This window comes from Ambystoma mexicanum, chromosome 3p (genome assembly GCF_040938575.1).
Source record: "Ambystoma mexicanum isolate Mex_15411 chromosome 3p, UKY_AmexF1_1, whole genome shotgun sequence".
NCBI classification, from domain to species: domain Eukaryota; kingdom Metazoa; phylum Chordata; class Amphibia; order Caudata; family Ambystomatidae; genus Ambystoma; species Ambystoma mexicanum.
In genome coordinates this window covers 779009905-779028188 of record NC_090925.1, presented here as the reverse complement: position 1 = coordinate 779028188, position 18284 = coordinate 779009905, and the positions used below count along the sequence as shown (strand labels likewise).

At 47.7% G+C, this 18284-nt stretch overlaps 1 protein-coding gene across 5 annotated transcripts in view; it reads right to left on the bottom strand.

The window, feature by feature from the left end:
- TEP1 (telomerase associated protein 1) overlaps window positions 1-18284 on the bottom strand; it is a 2409067-nt gene that overhangs the window by 463186 nt on the left and 1927597 nt on the right. For all 5 annotated transcript variants that reach the window (XM_069651741.1, XM_069651744.1, XM_069651746.1 and 2 more), the window contains one exon: window positions 11168-11380. In XM_069651741.1, the coding sequence (XP_069507842.1) occupies window positions 11168-11380 (213 nt within the window). The remainder of the gene's footprint in view (window positions 1-11167; window positions 11381-18284) is intronic.

Sequence of the window (18284 nt, the reverse complement as noted above, 5' to 3'; positions counted from 1 at the left end):
CCATATCAAAATCCAGAGGGCTCCAAGGAGACATAGCACAGAAGTTACAAGAGACAGAAAGGGAACTGGAGGCCATGATGCGTAAGGGCGGTGACTCTCGGGAGGAGGGGGAGAGGATGACACTGCTGCAGCAAACTAGCAGTGAGCTTTGAGATAGATTATGTAAACTGAACTATAGGAAATACGTGGAAAGGCAGCATGCGGGAGGAGACAAACCGGGCAGATTGCTGGCCTGGCTATACAAAAACGAAACACCACAACCTGTGATTAGAGAAGGTAGAGGTGAGGAGGACCAGATCTGGGATACTCAAGAGGGAATAAATGAAGAGTTCTGTAGATACTATAAATGCCTGTATGAGAACGGGGGCGGGGGGGGAATAGGGAACCAGGAGATCCAGGAAACACTTGAGGACATAGGCTTGCCCTCTCTAGACGACTTGGAACGGGCTGACATGGACGCCCCAATCACCTCAGATGAACTAGAGATAGTGATCCAGCACCGGCCCACGTGCAGAGCCCCGGGATCGGATGGGCTCCCCAGTGAATTCTACAAAACGTATAAACAAGAGTTGCTCTCGCCGCTACTGGCCATGCTTAATGAGGATTATGAACGTGGGGGGCTGCCAGAGTCCCTACGGGAAGCGGTGATCATCCCGCTACTGAAACCAGGCAAGCCAAGCACAGACTGTGGGTCATATAGGCCAATATCGATGCTCAATCGGGACAGCAAAATCCTTACAGCTGTGCTGGCTAACAGGCTTAAGCGAGTCATGGGCAAATTGATACACCCTGATCAAACGGGCAATGTTCCTGGTAGGAATATAACTGACAATCATAGGAGATTGCATCACATTATTGACCAAACGGAGAAAGACCCCGGCGAGCTGGCAATTGTCTCGCTGGATGCGGTCAAGGCCTTTGATTCAGTGAGGTGGCCTTGGTTGCTGGCGACCTTGAAAGGATATGGTATGGGGCCGGGCTATCTGAGATGGGTCAAGATGTTGTACAGCTCCCCCATTGCATGGGTTAAAACGGGTGCCATAATTTCAGATAAATGGCAACTTAGTAGGGGTACTAGACAGGGATGCCCTTGGTCGCCCATGTTATATATCCTAGCGTTAGAGCCACTAGCAGTGTGCCTTAGACAACAATACGGGGAGATAGGGATCCATACTGTGGGAGGTACTCACCTTATATCACTGTACGCCAATGACATGCTTTTGTATCTGCGCTTTCCGGAGGAGAACCTTCAATATGTCTTGGAGGTGATGGAACGTTACACTATCATCTCGGGCATAGCAGTGAATCCCAGGAAGGAAACCTGCCCATTTTGCCAATACCATGGCGAACCGAGACGTTTCGATACCTAGGTATCGATATATACCACTCGACGGGGGCAGAACACAAATACAATACAGAGAAAGCAGTTGATGATATTAAAAATAGCAAGGGATTTTGGTCCAGATTGCCCCTGGCCATGATGGGGAGGGCGGCTTTGCTTAAAATGGTAGTCCTGCCCAGATTGCTACACTTTTTTGTAAACATCCCATATGTGATCCCTAAACTCTTTTTTGTCAAACTCCACAGCCTGTGCAGGGGTTCCATCTGGCACAATTACAGAAACAGGGTGGCCCTCTGGAAATTACAAAACTCGTGTGACAGGGGAGGCATAAACCTGCCGAACTTCGAGTTATATTACCTGGCAGGTCAGCTGCAATATGTGGCAAGGTGGTTGTCTGAAGAGGAAACGGCCGAAGCTAGACTGATGCGTAGGGATCCTGCTCCCTACTTCCTCAGAGAGACAGTGTGGCTGCCTAAATCGAAGGCATCAGGGATGGCAGGGTTGTTGGTGCTTGGATGGGAGGTAGGGCGTGGCAGAATGTGAGAGACCCGGGCCAGTTTTCCCTGCAGGTGCCATTAGCAGCGTTGTGTGGGGAAGACTCCCAACTGATAAAATGGGTCCGTAGATACTGGGAACCGGTGGGTCTTGCTACCCTTGGCGATATATGGCAAGAGGGGCGTTAGTGGACTTTCAGAGTTTAGTGGATTACACTGGGGTGCATAAGGGCCAACACATCACCTATTCTAGAATTATTAAATTTGTGAGAGAACGATGGCCTGAGGCAGTGCTTGCGGAACAACCTGATGCCACCATAGAGACGATGTATGATGTCTTGGAGGGTGGGCACGAAATATCCTGTATATATGAGCTGTTGAGCACCAGGGCGGGGAGGGAGCTGCTCCAACTAAGGCGAGATTGGGCGGAAGAGGTGGGCGCACCCATGACGGAGGGACAATGGGAAAGGGCCCAAAGGTATCACAAAAAGGAGTCCCGAAATGCGAGACTTCAGCAGATCCAATTATATGTCACTCATAGGGCATACCTGACCCCCGGCAAAATAGCCAGGTTTGGCGGCCCGGAGACATAGAAAAACCCTAGGTGCGGTGAGGTAGAGGCTGGGCTGCTGCACATGTTTTGGGCTTGCCCAGAGGTGAGTAGGTTTTGGACAGAACTGAAAACACGATTAGCAGACAAAGGGGTCACGCTGGATGTGGAGTCGGCCTGGGCATGCATGCTTGGGGGTTTCACCAGACCGCGTTACCTGAGACATATTAGCAAGATGAAGGACCTGGACTACATCTTAGCCAAACAGAGAATTGCAATGTGCTTGAAAGCGGCCCATCGGCCCAGAATTGAGATGTGGTGGGCGGACCTCTTAAAGTGGATAGAAGCTGAAATGGCCACCTGGTATGAAGCGGTCACCAAGGGGGGAGAGGAAGAGGTGGCCCCCCTAATAGCATGGAGACAATTGGTGTCTTCAATGGTAGGTCCCTCCCAGGCCGACCACAGCGATGATGGCATGGAAAAGATAATAATAGTGGACACGCCCGAAGATGTATAGGTGGATGACATGGGTACAATGGCTCAAGTTAGTGGGTGGGGGGAGGACCGAAGAGTGCCTTCTGCAATATAATGTCTGAGGCTTAATCATGAAGGTCCTATTTGTTTGTAATGTTTGAAGTGTTGTTTATAAAATAATAAAAATTATTTAAAAAAAAAAAAAAAGTGGCAAAGACCTGCTGTCTTATTGCCATGAACATTCTAAAGATCTTTTCTCTGAATGAGTCCATGTCCACGCAATGTTGCAGGTGCTGTCTTGTTGACCAGTGCCTCCTGTGACCCCTCTGCAATGGTCTCTTCCACCAACTGTTAAAAGGTGACCATTGGAACAGGTGACCATTGGTAGTGACTCCGATTTGCTCTTCCAGTACCAGCTATGCCGCTTCTTGGGCCTGGAAAATAAAGTTACAGTAGTGACTGAAGTACTCATAGCCCCCTTTCCTCCATACTGCATGGGTTTCCCTGTACAGTGACGGTACTGAAACCATTTTGCCTCACACAAATGACATTTTCCCTTTAAAATTTAGGGCACGCAGAGGCGGGCTGCAGGCGTGAACACACCCAGCTGACCCCGCCCACCGGCCCTTCACCACAGTCTCCATTGTAGCACCAGATACTAGGTAGTCCATATTGGCACCTTTTTATAGGGGGCTGGAGTGTGGGTTATATGGAGGAAAGAGTACTATGGATTCCGTCCCGTCCCCTTTCCTCCCTACTGCATGGTGATAATGATTACAATGCACCATTTGAGCTGGGAGGAGGCTGAAAATATGCTATTATGAGCTGTTAGCAAACAGATTTTTCAGCACTGTCTGACGAAATGCTGCATCTGACCTGGCACTGGTATCTAGGCAGTAATGTGTACAGAAGGCACATGGGGATGCCCAGGTTGCCGCCTTACAGATTACATCCCAAAGCACTTTGCACTGGTATGCCACTGCTGTTGCATTAGCTCTTACCGCGTGGGCTTGAATTCCTGTTGGAGGAGGCTTGTTCCTGTTGCAGTCCACCTAGCTATGGAGGCTTTGGATGCCTGGGAACTAAGAGAGTCCCTCCGAATGTGACAAAAAGACTGTCAGATTTCCTAAACTCTTTGGTTCTGTCCAAATAAAACTTTAGTGTACTTCTCACATTTAGACAATGCAGACCCTGATCTGCCTCTGTTGTGGGATTTGGAAAGATGTGAGGAGCACAATCTCCTGATTAAGGTGGAATGAAGAAAGGACCTTAGGAAGAAATGTTGGGTGTGTTCTGAGAACCACCATGTCCTTGTGGAATACTGTGTAATGTTCATTGGCTGAAAGAGCTTGGTTTCACTTACTCTTTGAGCTGAGGTTACCGCCACAAGAAGTGCTGTTTTGCAATTACATTTGCTCGAAAGGCTTGTGCACGAGTGCCGCTAGTACCACATTAAGGTCCCATACCGGATGAGGTTTGGTTATCGAAGGATAGATCCTCGCTAAACCCTGCAGATGTATCTTGACCACTGGATTAGCTGAGGATAACAGTAATTTGTCCGAGTTTCTATATGCTCCCATAGCTGCTAAGTACGTACTGTATGTATCAACCTGCACTCCCGTATGAGCAATGTAAGCGGAAAAGTATAGTGCATCATCCAGAGAGCCTGAGAGGGGTTTGACGTTATTGACTTTAGCCCAAAAGCAGAAAGGAGCCCACTTGCTCTTGTACTGTTTTCTAGTGAAGTACTTGCAACCCTTTCGAGTTATTTGTACATTTTGCTGTGATAGACCAAAATGTTCTAACGTCAGCTCTTCAGGAAACAAGCCAATTGGGCTAGCTTGTCTGGCGCCAGATGGCTAACTGAACATGTCTGCTGGGTTAATAGGTTAAGACGCCCTGTCTAACTGAATGGGCTTGGACTGTGACGGATGGAGCAGATCCGACAATCACATCCTTGATGGCCAATGAGGAGCCATTAGAATTATCCTGCGATAGTCTGAATTCCTGATCTTGGGAACAACTCTTTACATGAGGGAAGATGCCAGGAAGGCATGTCACCAGACATGGTCCCATGGAATGTGAAACGCATCCCCTAAGGATGCCCGTCCCTGTCCTGTCCAGGAGGAAAATAGGGGACAGGTGTTCTTCTCCGTGACAAAAGAGTTGACTTCCGGATGACCCCACTTAAATATCCTGTTCAGTGCTTCTTGGCTGATTCCCACATGTATGAAGTAGTTGTCAGCCTGCTCAGTTTTTCTGCCTCAAAGTTGGTTCCCGTGGTAGGTGAACTGCTCTGAGGGAAATCCTGTGTCACAGGCCAGTTCCAGGTCTGTACTGCAAGCTTGCATAAAGCCAGCAAATTTGTCCCACCCCCTTCCCCCCCTGCTTGTTTATGTAATACATTGCAGTGAAGTTGTCTGTTCTGATCAGGCTACCGCGTTCTGTATCATAGGATGGAAGGCTCTGAGAGCTAAAGCAATGGCTAACAGTTCTAGATAGTTTATGTGATGTTGTTTCTCCACAATGGTCCACTTCCTGTGAATTGAATGAGACTGTAGAGTGGCACCTCAACCTTCCATGGATGAATCCGTTGTGATCATCACTAGATCAGGGGCTGGTTGGAACGGAGTCCCCGCCATTATATTGGACTCTAATGACTACCAAAGAAGATCTTGATACGGTTATACTGTCCGATTGGTTTCCCCATATTCCTGGTACCAAGAGCTCGATAACTGCATCTGGATAGCTCTAATTCTGAGTCTGGCCAGGGGAGCTGTGAAGATGCATGAAGCCAGAAGCCCCAGTAGATACTGGTACCACCATGCTGAGGTGGAAGGCCTGGAGAGAAAATGCGTGATGGCTTCCGGAATGTTTACAAACCTCTCTGAGGTGGGATAACAGTCTCTCGTCAAGCGTGTCCCATCTTATTGCTAGGAATTTGAGATTCGGTGTGGGACAGAGTTCCAACTTCTTTTGATTTATGGAGAATCCTAGGTCGAATAGAATACTCAAGAGTCACCGTCACTCCCTCCGGAGAACTGGAACTGATTAGCCAGTCATCCAAGTAGCAATACATTTTATGTCCCTCCTGTCTGAGGAGGGATGCCACCACATTCATCATTTTTGTGAAAACTTGAGGTGCCGAGTTTAGACCAAACGGAAGGACCTTTGTTTGAAAATGATGGCCAATAATGTTGAAATATAACACCTGCCTGTGTGGATGCCAGATGGGGACATGCAAGTAAGGGTCCTTCAGGTTCAAGGGCACATCCATTCTCCCGTGCAGAGTGCCTCGGAAATGTGAGCTGGTGTCACCAACTTGAACATCTCTAAGGGAAGAGAAACATTGATATTGGATAGATCCAGGACTACTCACAGGATTCCCTAGTTTTTCTTGTGGCTTGCAAAGATCCTTGAGTAGAAGTCCTGCCCCCTGATAAGAAGGGGAACCGGTTGCACAACTTGGTCTTGCACCAATTTATTAATTTCTTCGAGAAGTGCTAGAGAACCACTTTGTAGGAGGAGAGGAGAAGATGGAGGATTTGGAGGGAGGGGAAGTCGAAAACTCTTTGAAACTATAGTTAGTAGCCATGGGTCTTGAAAAAGATGCCACCACTGAAGCACATGCAGAGACAGTCTGCCATCCACCGGGGTATCGTGGACCCGGATGTGACCCTCATAGTTTTTTAGATTCTGAGGCTTGTGAGAAGAAATCTTTCGGGTCTGTGTGTTGTTTTCTGCGATGAGTGCTGAGGGAACGTTTAGGTTGCCTGGCTCTCCTGTGGGGGTCTTTGGTCTGTTCTTACTTGACCTCAAGAGAAACTATTAGAGGCTGGTTTAGAAAGAATGGCTAACGACTTAGCAGTTTGGGTACTAGTCTTTTGCTTAGTGAGCTCTTCGTCGGTAGAAGAATCAAGCAGCTCAGTGCCCTCAAAAGGCAGATCTAAAATTCTGTCTTGGACATCAGACGTGAACCTGGTGGCATGCATCCACGCTGAGTGCCTCATGTCTGTGCCCAGACATAGCCCTCTGCTTGCAGTATGGATGTGTGATACTAAGGCTTCTAGTATGTCCTGTGCTTATACTCTTTGCCTCTGCCAATCCTGCCTTTACTGTGGTAGCCTTGGGGGCAGAGGGGGGGAGAACACAAAGTCTTGTTGCTCATTGTAAGGGCCTGAACTTTAAGCCTTTGTAGGCCCTCGAGACTTGGCTGGTGATATGGCCGACCTCAGAGTTCTCTCTGGTAGGCTTTACGCCCTCAGGCTTACGCCCGGTAGTCAATGTGTTTAGGTGCCCCATCAGGCTTGTGCCTGGGAATAGAACGGTCACACCCCTCGGACCGAGGTCCAGTACTAGAGCCAGCCAGGCCCCTCGACTTTAACCTGGGAGGATCCGTAGACCCCTCAATGCGTGCACCGGTAGCCTTAGAGGTCTCAGGACGTGAGCCAGTACTAGGATCACGAGGACCCCTCTCAACAGAGGAACACCTTGGAAAGGTGTCATCCCACTGAGGTGCAGAAGAAAAAAAGGGGACTTACCGGTTTGATGTTCTTCGACTTTTGACGTGTGAAGGCCTTAAGAGGTTCGGGAGGCGACTGCGAGAAGATCTCTCTCCGCCTAAGACAGCAAGTTCTTCAGAGACCTCGGAGTAAGAATGTTGCACACAGCGCAAGAGTCCCACCTGTAGTCGGGCCCCGCAAACAAAGTAAATAGGGACCCGACACAAGGAAAAAACCCTTGCAAGAGGGGCTGAATAAAGCCCCTCACGACCAACATATGCAGAGGAGTGAGGCTGCGGAGCAGTGTGAAAAATACAGGGAAAAAGGCTGCTATACACCAAAGAATTGCGCTGAGGCATGAGGCAGATCCGTTGCGGTCAATGCAGAAAGGAGGACTGAGGTGAGGTGCTAGTGGGCGCGGTCGGCTGGGCGAGGACATGCCCGCGGGCCTGCCTCTGCGTACACTAAATGTAATGGGAAAAAAGTGCATTTGTGGGGCACAACAGGCACTTTGAATGGGCCTGCTTCAGTTCCACTGAGCCACAGGCCACCGCTCCAGCAGCAAGTTTTTGTTTCCATCACCTATGGCATGTATAATCTATAATCTGTACTATGCACCTGCTACCATCAATGGTCAGTTAATTTCACTATGGTAGTGCCTGGCAAGTACCTTTCCCATGCTTATACAAAATCCCAAACTGTTGGCATTGTCAATGCTTGTTTTGTGCATATCCGTGTCTTGAAATTGGTCCAAGGGAGGGTGAACACGTGATACCCCATAATGCCCTCACACTCATCATCCTCTGGCTTGGGGTTGTACTCGGTCTACTTAGGGACTCTACTCAGAACCCTTAGGGAGGGCACTTTGTCACAGGGCCAAGAAGTATAAGGCAGCCATTCATAATATACACCAAAGAGTGATCAACACATGGAGGCGAGATCACAAAGGCGGCTGCTGCTTACATAATATTGGCCAAAGATGCAGAAGCAAAAGTATAACCTCTGATCGGGAATGGAAATAAATAAATCCAAGATAGAGGAGATGAAAAGGTTTTCACCAATTTTATCAATTTTACACCCTTGCAGATCTTTTGGAGTCCACCTTCTCTTCACCACATTTAAATCAACTGCTGAAAAGCTTCAAGGCAACAAGCTTCTTGTTGTGCCTTACACTGCAGCCTGGGCTTGTTGCCAACTGGTTTAAGAGTTGCTGTGGTGTGTAATATTGTAGTAATTTCAATCAATTTTACACACAGAAAGAGGTGAAATGGCAGATGGTGGCAGATCCAAGTACGGTGCACAAAGACCCACTAAGCAGAATTTCAAAAGGCAGAGTGAGAAAAGTGAGGTATAAACCAGGGTATTAATTTGTACATTTTTGTCAATGATACAGTTGTAGTCTAAATGGAGTAGAGTGAGAATGAAGAATGTAAGAAGTGCATCCCTTTGGAAGATGCAAGATGAGTCCCACTACTACAGAATATCATTGCATCACAATTACTTTTTGAAATGGCCCCTGTGCAAGGCCACAGTGAAGATGATCCATACCCTTACTCACACGCTGTTTCCAGCTCACCAAAAATTACATGTCATCTCCAAATCAACTATCAGTAGTCTATGCTAAGAATGGTAACTAAGTCTATTCTCTTGAGGGTCTTTGCTTGTATACTTCATGTCACCAGATATTTGGACCATTCTTAAAACCAATCTCTTTAGAAGTTGAAATAGTCTGGCCCCACAGTAGATGGGGCTCCACATTGTTTGTTATCCTGTCCTATCCTGAAAAACTATGCATCTCTAATCTGTCACCATCAAATCTACCTGCAATGTTAAGTCCCTAATCAGTTTCCCGAACCCCAATCCACATTATCCAGTCTTTAATCCTGCCCATGAAAACCTATCCACATTGTGAGTTCCAAAATCCTGCCCAATCTCAAATACTGCTGCTGAAAACCTGTCCACAGTGTCAGTTCTTTAATAGTGTATCTGAAATGTATTCATACGGTCTGGCCTTTAAACCTAGCCAGACTGCTAGGCCTCTACATATAGCATTGGCTAAGGTATACAGTTGAGACGGTCAATGCAAGGATATTCGTCTTACACAACAGAAAATAGGGGTTATGGGTCAGATGAGGTCACGGCATGGGTTAGGCAACTAAACACAAAAACTATTCAAGCTCTTTCTTAGGAATGTGACCCTCAGTCATTCCCTCTATCCCTCAGGCCTCATGGTCTTCAAGGCCTTAAGTGCCCAGCACTTTTTTATTGGCTCAAATGGGGGTCTTTCTTGTCGGGATGTTGCTGGTCTGTTTCTCTTCCTGGAAGACCTGGTATCCCTCGTCCCCGCCAAAGTGTTGTCTGAACATGGCCCTGGCATGACTCTTGTGCTCACAGGTTGTTGGGCCTGCCCCTTGGTGCTGCTCAGCCTTAGCCCCCAAGGTAGGATCCTCTCTGAGAACTTAGGCCTCAACCAACCACTTCTCATGTTGCTCGCCGACTACTCCCTCTCCTGTACTTGGCATTCTGCCAAGCTTTAGCACTCTTTCACCCACTTCCTTCTCTCTAGGTCTCTCTTCCATCATAGTTTTGGTGTTCTCCCCTTTGCCTCCTATTCCTCCCCCTCTTTTCATTCACCTTCCCTCCTTCCTCCTCCTCCTGAACTCCTTGTCAGCTCCTCCTACTCTTTCACTTCTCTCCCCTCCTCTTCCGGATGACTCCCTTTCAGGTCCTCCACCTCCCCTTCCAACTCTCTTTGGCGTCATCTTCCTAATCACTTCTTTTCACCACCTCCACCTCTGGCCTCAACCCCGTTTTCACCTTGTCCCCCTTTCCACTTTGTATGCTCATTCTCTCCTTGCAAATCCGCCACATACTGTTCTTTGTCTCGTCTCTTATGTACTCCAAACCTTTACATTGTTCCAGCCTCCCGCAGGTCAATCCACTGATCACCAAAACGACAAGGTGTTGTCATCTGGTTGAATTGTGAGCAAGTATTTTGATTGGCTCTCACAACAGGAACTAAAAATCTCTCACGTGCCCACAGTTTGTGAGCAGGGCCAAGCACAACTCTGCTCCCTGAGGTAACTTGAAGCAAAGGCACTTTCTTGAATTCAGATGGTCAACAATATTCACAGTAACTCAGCGTTGTCAAGTCAACATTTGCTCCCAGTTTGTTACTTCTCTATTTTCCTAACCCATGTAGGGCTCACCAGCTGCAACCGCTGACAATGCAGAGTCCATGACCCGTTGGGACTAAAACACACATTTCCTTTAAGCATAACAGGTAATTTCTCCTAACAGGCATGAGAATGTCTTGGTCGGACATGGTGTTGGGGCATACAAGGTTTGGGAACCTTGTTCTTTGTACCAAACAAACAAATATTATGACAGGTGGCCATGAATGACAATGGACATGGTTCGGTGGGTTATTAAATGGTCCATCCTTGTGGACCTCAGGCCCTTAATGACTCTTTCCTCCTTAGGTCATGTATTGGAATTACCCAGGGATCCTACATCCTATTCTTTCTGCAAGGATCACTGCTCTGGGATAGTCCACTGTAGGATGCCCAGATAGTTGAGGTTCTTTGGAGGGGCCAGGCATACACGACTGGTGGTGGACTGGGGGATCCTCTACGTGCCACCGGTGGGATACGCTACTTTAACTGTTTGGTGGAGCCGGCCTGCAGAGCTACCCCAGTTCCATCACCTAGCCCCCCGTGTGGTATTTAGTCACAATATACATATGGTTCCTGCTTTATACGAAAAAAAGGTGCATTTGTGATTAAGGGAACAGAGAACTACATACCTTGCAGTCTTCTCCAGCTGTGACAAGGTATTGGCCATTACATATGAACTTGGACACTTGAGCCATGCCATGATGAGCTGGGAAAATGGCAAGAAGGACTTGCTCTTGCCAGGACCAGAGCCTGACTTCCCCATCCAAAGCAGCTGAGGCAACAGTCCTCCCAGCTGGAGCAAAGGAGACATCCCGGATGGAAGCATTGTGTCCAGTAAGTACCTGCAGGAGAGATAAGTAAACATTAAATGGTGTGTTACAACTCAGAGGAAATCTAAAGACAAGAAAATGTGATTCGACTGAAGACCTTTCAGATCACAGAGTTCAAGATCCATTTAGGAAAAACCCACATCCGTACTATTGCCTTGCCCGCCCTTTTTGAGGGAAATCGCATATGGTGCAACACCCTGCAAGAATGTACCACTAGCAGTTTATCAAACACAATTTTGAAGACAGGAGGAAAGTTTCAAGTACAAAAGCAATGTATTAACCTGCATTAATCATTTGAGCTCTCAGAAGTCTCACCACAGGCTTCATTGTAAGTCGAAGCAAGGATAGTACTTTCTCCAGTGAGTATACGCAAAGTGCGAACTAGAGTTAGATACAATTTTGAGCAAAGGCTACTGTACTCAGAGCTTCATTTAGGCACAATATGCAGGGCTTCCATGCCTCGCTGCCATTCCACCCTCTTCTCACAGCATCTCAGTCCCTTCCCTCTTTATAGGGTTTTAAGTTTGTTCTCCTCCTACACTTAGCAGTTTGCCTTTCACAACATCTAAAGTGTCTTCGGACTCTCCACCCTTCTACCCAGCAATCTCCCCCTTCTTGGTTCGGGTATCTCATCCTCGCCTCTCCACTGCATTGTGTATCCTAGATCAGTGTTTGTAAGCATGCAGTGCCTACTGGTGACGCACATTGCCTCACTAACAGTCATTAACAGTCATCCTCCTTGTGGTCTTGTAAGAACTACACCCAGGCATCATATATGAGTTAATAAGTCATGATTCTGACAAAGGGCATGTTGCAGGGATTATCAGAGCCAGTACACAAAAAATGTTCCTTGGAGAAAGGGCCCCCATGCGGGGGATCAGGAACCGCAGTATGCTGAATCTTCAGATGCCCCTATTCCACATATGCACCAACATTCGACCTAGCTCCAAGCACACCTCCCACACTTCATCCCCCAATTAACCAATATAACCCATTTCAAAGTCACCTAAATGCACCGGGCGCGGGTGGGCTGAGCCCAGGGTTTCCCCCATAAGGTGCTAGTAAACTACCGACTTCCTATCATTGTTTCTACCTTGCAAGCCGAAATGGATGGCTGGATTTGGCTGTCAGGGGAGAGTTATCTAGGGGTATACATCAACCATAATATCGTAATAAATTTCGGGTGTGGTCCCCTTGGACACAGGATTGGATGGTACCTCAGTAGCTGATGGGTTAAGCTCCATTTAATGCCACCCTGCAGTATCACAACTGAGCCTAGGACCCCACCCAAACTTGTATGGATGTAATCAGGAAATATCACCATGCTACAACCTGAAATGTATCCCCTTGACACAATCAATCGCCTTCAGGGTCGATTTACTCACGCACCTTAACTAAATGTAGAACTTTTTGTACGTAGCCAAGCACTCTTCAGCACGACTTAGCAATTCTCTTCCGTCTACTCGCACATGCCAAGCCACTCTGGAGACAGTTTGCATACTAGTTGGTGCCATTTCAACACAAAAAAAGGGGGAAAGCCTATGGACAAGTGTGGAGTGGTTGAATACGCCCCTATCATGTCCCTGATGAGGGTGCAGGCATCTAGCCCTGAGGCACTAGCTACCTGGAGAGTGCACTTCACCACTTTATTAAACCTCTCCACAAAAGGGCAATACAGGGTAGATAACAATTCTATCGCAGTAGATTTGGTTGAATGCAAAACCATCACATTTTATTGACCGAATTTGCCCAAAAATATATGTGGGGGTAGGTAAAGATAATAATTAAAGTGGAGGGAGTGTGTGGGCAGGGGGTGGTCTTCCTGCATAATTTGACAGCCAAATGGATCAAAAGAAAAAGAAATGTGATGGTTTTGCATTCGACAAAATCTCTACAATCAAATCACAAATAACCCAATACAGAGGAGTGGTCTTGGCAAATACATGCTGTTTTCAAGATCACACTACAATATCAAACTTAATTGGACCCCACTGTCAGACAAGGTTGCAGGATACGTTTCTTCTTGGAATACTGTATCAAGAAGGAGGAGAGACCACCTCCCCATGTGAAGGGAAACAATCAAACTGTTAGAATGGCAATGCAGGAAGGCGAGACAAGTACAGTTCGGCTTGGCTCTGGGTATATACACAACGATTTAGACCTAGAACCCACACACCTAATAACCAAATAACTGCTAGAGAAGTGAAGTTTTGTAGTACAAAGCAGGACTCAGAAGAGGGATGTCAGGGGAAGAGTCCATACACCAGAAAACCAACCCAAACGGCACGTTGATGCACACAAGACCATACACCAGGGGATTGACAGGGGCGACAATGGTGCAAGATTACTGTTCAAAGTCCAGGACACGTTCCAAAGATGCAATAAGGGTAAAAAACAGAATTCAAAAAGGGTCACTAAGAATCAATAGGGTCACCAAAGGGGAACATATGAAACAACGCCTAGTGTCCACAAAGAGATTAATCAGTTTGAAGACAAAAAGACTAGACAAGGAAATCAAGGAAGGGTCCACGTGGGCCCAGTGTATTAAACAAGCTGACCAGGCATCAATATTCGAAAGAAGTCCAGAGAAAGAGCCAGGATAAGTCAGGCATGCACAATCCAAAGAGTCAAGTACAGAAGGATAACCAAGAGCAGTCCAGAAGACGTAGCCGGAGTCAGAAAACCAGGAGAAACAGAAGCAAGACACAACAATGAGCCAGAGCAAAGGTACGGCATGCATTACTCACCGGAATAGCATTTCTGATGATTGTATCTGCTTAGATTCACATGCAGTGCATATGGTCCAACATCCAGTGGTAACTGCAGAGTATTGCATCTTGTCGTTCGGGGACCGAAAGGGGACGTCGGCATAGGCGTGTCTGACACACTATCCCTATTGCGACGTGTAGTGTACCCAAAATCCCTCACACGCCGAGGTCACCCTGATTGTATATTTTCTGCCATGAGGGAGCCCAAGGGTATTGTGAGTGAGTACATAAAGAGAGAAAGTAGTAAGACGTCTATGTTCCTTCCACCCCGAGCGGGGAGGCAGGCAGGGTGCATGTGAATCTAAGCAGATACAATCATCAGGAATGCTATTACGGTGCGTAATGCATGCCTTCTGATGCTTGTTAATGTGCATAGAATCACATGCTGTGCATAGACTAGCGAGCAGTACCCAGAGTTGAGGCGGGTTATGAGAAGAAACAGTAGAGAAAGGGTGTCTTAATAATACATGTCCCACCCGAGAGTCAGATCTAGAATGAGTGTCTAGGCAATAGTGTTTTGTAAAGGTGTGTACAGAACTCCAGGTTGCCGCTTTACAAATGGATTTGAGGGGAACATTTGTAATGAATGCTACAGAACTCCAGGTTGCCGCTTTGCAAATGGACTTGAGGGGAACATTTGCAATTAATGCTATGGAAGCCCCAGTGCCCCGAGTAGAGTGTGCTCTAGGCTTGAAGGGCAGTTCTCTCTTAGCAAGAGTGTAACACAGTGTGATGCATTTGACAATCCAACTTAAGATAGCTGATTTAGAAACAGGATCCCCTTCTCTGCCATCTGCCACTGAAACGAAAAATGATTTTTTTTTCCCTCAGTGGTTTCGTTCTTTCCAGGTAGAACATGACTGCCCTGCGCACATCTAGCGTGTGTAGGCTTCTTTCGGCCATGCTTGTGGGATTCTGAAAGAAAGTGGGTAGTTCGATCGATTGGTTCACATGGAACTTCGAGATGAATTTAGGCGCAAATCTGGGATGAGGGCACAGAACTACCTTATCCATGTGGACTGTAACAAAAGGGTCTAGGACAGAAAGGGCATGTAGTTTGCTAACGCTTGGAAGGCCGTCTTGTAAGTAAGGTCTTTTAGACTTGCTTTATGTATTGGCTCAAAGGGAGATCCCCATGAGTCTGGTGAAAACCACATTTAGATCCCATCCAGGAGCTGGGTGAGAAATGAAGGGATGGATTCTCTTAACCCCTTCCATAAAGGCCTTAATAACTGGTATTTTCCACCATGACACTTTCTGTTGTGACGTAGTATAGGCTGAGAGAGCAGCCTACACTTTAAGCTGCTTAGGATGAACCTTTAGGGAATTGAAGACCAGTCCTGTGTCTAACAAATAGTTTAGGTACAGCACAATGAGGGAGCTGTAGGTGTCCAAACTCTATGACCTCAGGAGCCAGGCTGCTAAATTCAGAGTTTGTGGGCATGGGTGTAGGGTCTCCCCCTGTCCTGAGACAACATGTTGTATGGGCAGGGTAGTTTTACTTGTGGGGAGAGGGACATTTCCATTGGATGAGCGAACCAGGATTGGCGGGCCAAAACTGGGGCCACCAATATCATGGTGACTGGTTCCTGGTGCATCTTGTGCACTATCTTGTTGAGTATGGAAGTCGGGGGGGGGGGGGATGGGGGGTGGGGAAGCGTAGACAAATTTCCCTGACCATGTTATCTAGAGTCTGTTCCCCATGGAGCAGTTCTGGGGGTACCTGGAGGCGTAGTCTTGGCATTGGGCGTTCTCCTGAGTTGAGAACAGGTCGATCTCTGAGAAGCCCCATTCTGCAAAGACATTGGAGACAATGTCTTTGTGCAGACACCATTCGTATTCTATGGCAGTGGGAAATCTCTGCTGAACACGTCTGCCAGAAGACTGAGTTCCCCTGGAACGTGTTGGGACAACAGAAACATCTTGTGTTTGAGAGCCCACATCCAAATGCTTTGGGACAGCTTGGATAGCCCTGGAGAGTGTGTGCCCCCTTGTTTGTTTAGGTAATACATGGCTGTGGTGCTGTCTGTCAGAGCCAGAACTGTCTTCCCTTGTAGTCGAGTCTGAAAGGCTCTTAGTGCCTTGAACACCGCTAATAGCTCTAGCAGATTTAAATGGTTGGATGCAACTTGTGGGAACCACACTCCATGCGGCTTCCACTAGGGGGTGGTGAAGAATTTCCCCTTCAAGAGGTTTTCCCTAGACTACCACTGCAGAGAGTGAACGAGGGCTGGTGAGACATCTACCAGATCATCCCATTGTCTAATGGCCTGACACCACTGGCTGTTGAGCCACTCTTGCATGGGACGCATGCGCAGGCGCACGTGGGGAACCAAGTATATACATTACGCCATCATACCTAGCAGCAGCATGGCCTTGCGTACCGTCACATCCCGACTGGCTACATATTGAGGGATCTGAAAAAGCATGTTCTGAACCCTCTCGTTGGAGGGGAAGACGAGGCCGTCCTTCGTCTGGATTAGAGCCCCCAGAAAGAGTTTTACTTGACTGGGGATTAAACTGGACTTCTTCCCAGCAATAGAGAATCCCAGACTGAACAGAAGGTCTACGGTCTTCTGGGTGTTCAAAAAGCCTGCGTCATAAAAGTCCCCTGTTAAGAGCCAGTTGTCGAGTTAAGGGTAAACCTGGGACGGATAGTGTGCACAGGTGTGCTGCCACTACTGCCAGGACCTTTGTAAACACCCTTGGCACCGAGGCAATGCCGAATGGGAGCACCTTGAATTGGTAGTACCAGTCCTCTATCATGAACCTTAGATATTTCCTGTGCACTGGCAACATTGAAATATGAAAGTATGCATCTTTCATGTCCAATGTTGCCACGTGGTCCCCCTGTTTCAACAGTGGGATCACTTCCTGTAGAGTTAACATACGTAACTTTTGAGGTTTTATACATTTGTTCGCTGTCTAGAACAGGGTGCATCGTGAGATCCTTTTTGGGTACAAGGAAGTACACTGAATAAATACCCTTGTTTACCTGAAGAATAGGGATGGCTTCTATGGCATCCTTTCCCAGAAGCGCTTCCACCTCTTGACTCAGGATCTGCAGATGGTCCGGCGTGAGGCATCGTGAACGTGGTGGTCTGAACTGTGGTGGTCGAGCAAATTCCACGCAGTACCAGTGGTGACCATCGTTATGACCCACTGGTCTGAAGTTATCCCCTCCCATGCCACGAAGAAAGATGTTAAGCGCCCCCCGACTAGGGTGACATGGGAGGGGACCTGGATCCGCTGGTCATTTCTGACCATAGGCTGTGGCTCCTCTGGGGTTGGGGCCTCGACCTTTGACCCCTCTGTGGGTATTTGGCGGGGCTTCCGGATGCTTGTCCAGAGTTCCAGTTTCCCGTATTGTAGTTATTTTTACATTAACAGGATTGGCCTCAAAAGGACTGACGAGAGCTGCCTTCCTTCTGGGGGGAAGGCTTCTGAGTTATTTGTTGTAAGGACATAAGATTCTAATGCTCTTTCTTGGCCCTCTCCAGAGCATCATCGACTGCTTTACCGAAGAGATTGGTCTATTCTATGGGTTTGTTTATAGGAGCAGCCTGTGTTTCAGGCTTGAACCCCGTGTTATGGAGCCAAGCGTGCCGCTTGAGTAGTGTGCCCTGGGCCAGGGACCTGCCTGCCGTCTCAACAGTGTCCAGAGTGTTTTTAATTATATTTTGATTTACGTGCTTGCCCTCGGCTACGATGGTGAGCAGTCTGGATCTAGCGGGTTCAGGAACCTCCTGGAGACCTTCTTGTACCAGGTTCCATTGTGCGTCTGCATAACTGGCAAGCAGTGTAGTGTTATTTGCTATGCGTGTGGTATATGCACGTTTACCTAAGGCGTGTACAACCTTTTAGATTCCTTATCCGGAGGTGCCTCCCCCGTAGCAAGGTGTACTCCTCGCCGTTTCCGGGTGGTAGTTACTACCAAGGAGTCGGTGTGGTGTGGCCTTTAATATATTGAGGTTCAGTAGGAGATGGCCGAAATAGTTTCTCCACTCTTGGATTCACTGCCCGGTTCTGTGCTGGCGTGACCAGGGAGGGGGCCAACCTTCTTTTAACAGAGTTCAGGAGAAGAATGGCTTGGCTTGAGGGGGGTTTCTCTTTGAGAACGTCCTGCACAAAATCCTGTTTGGGTACCG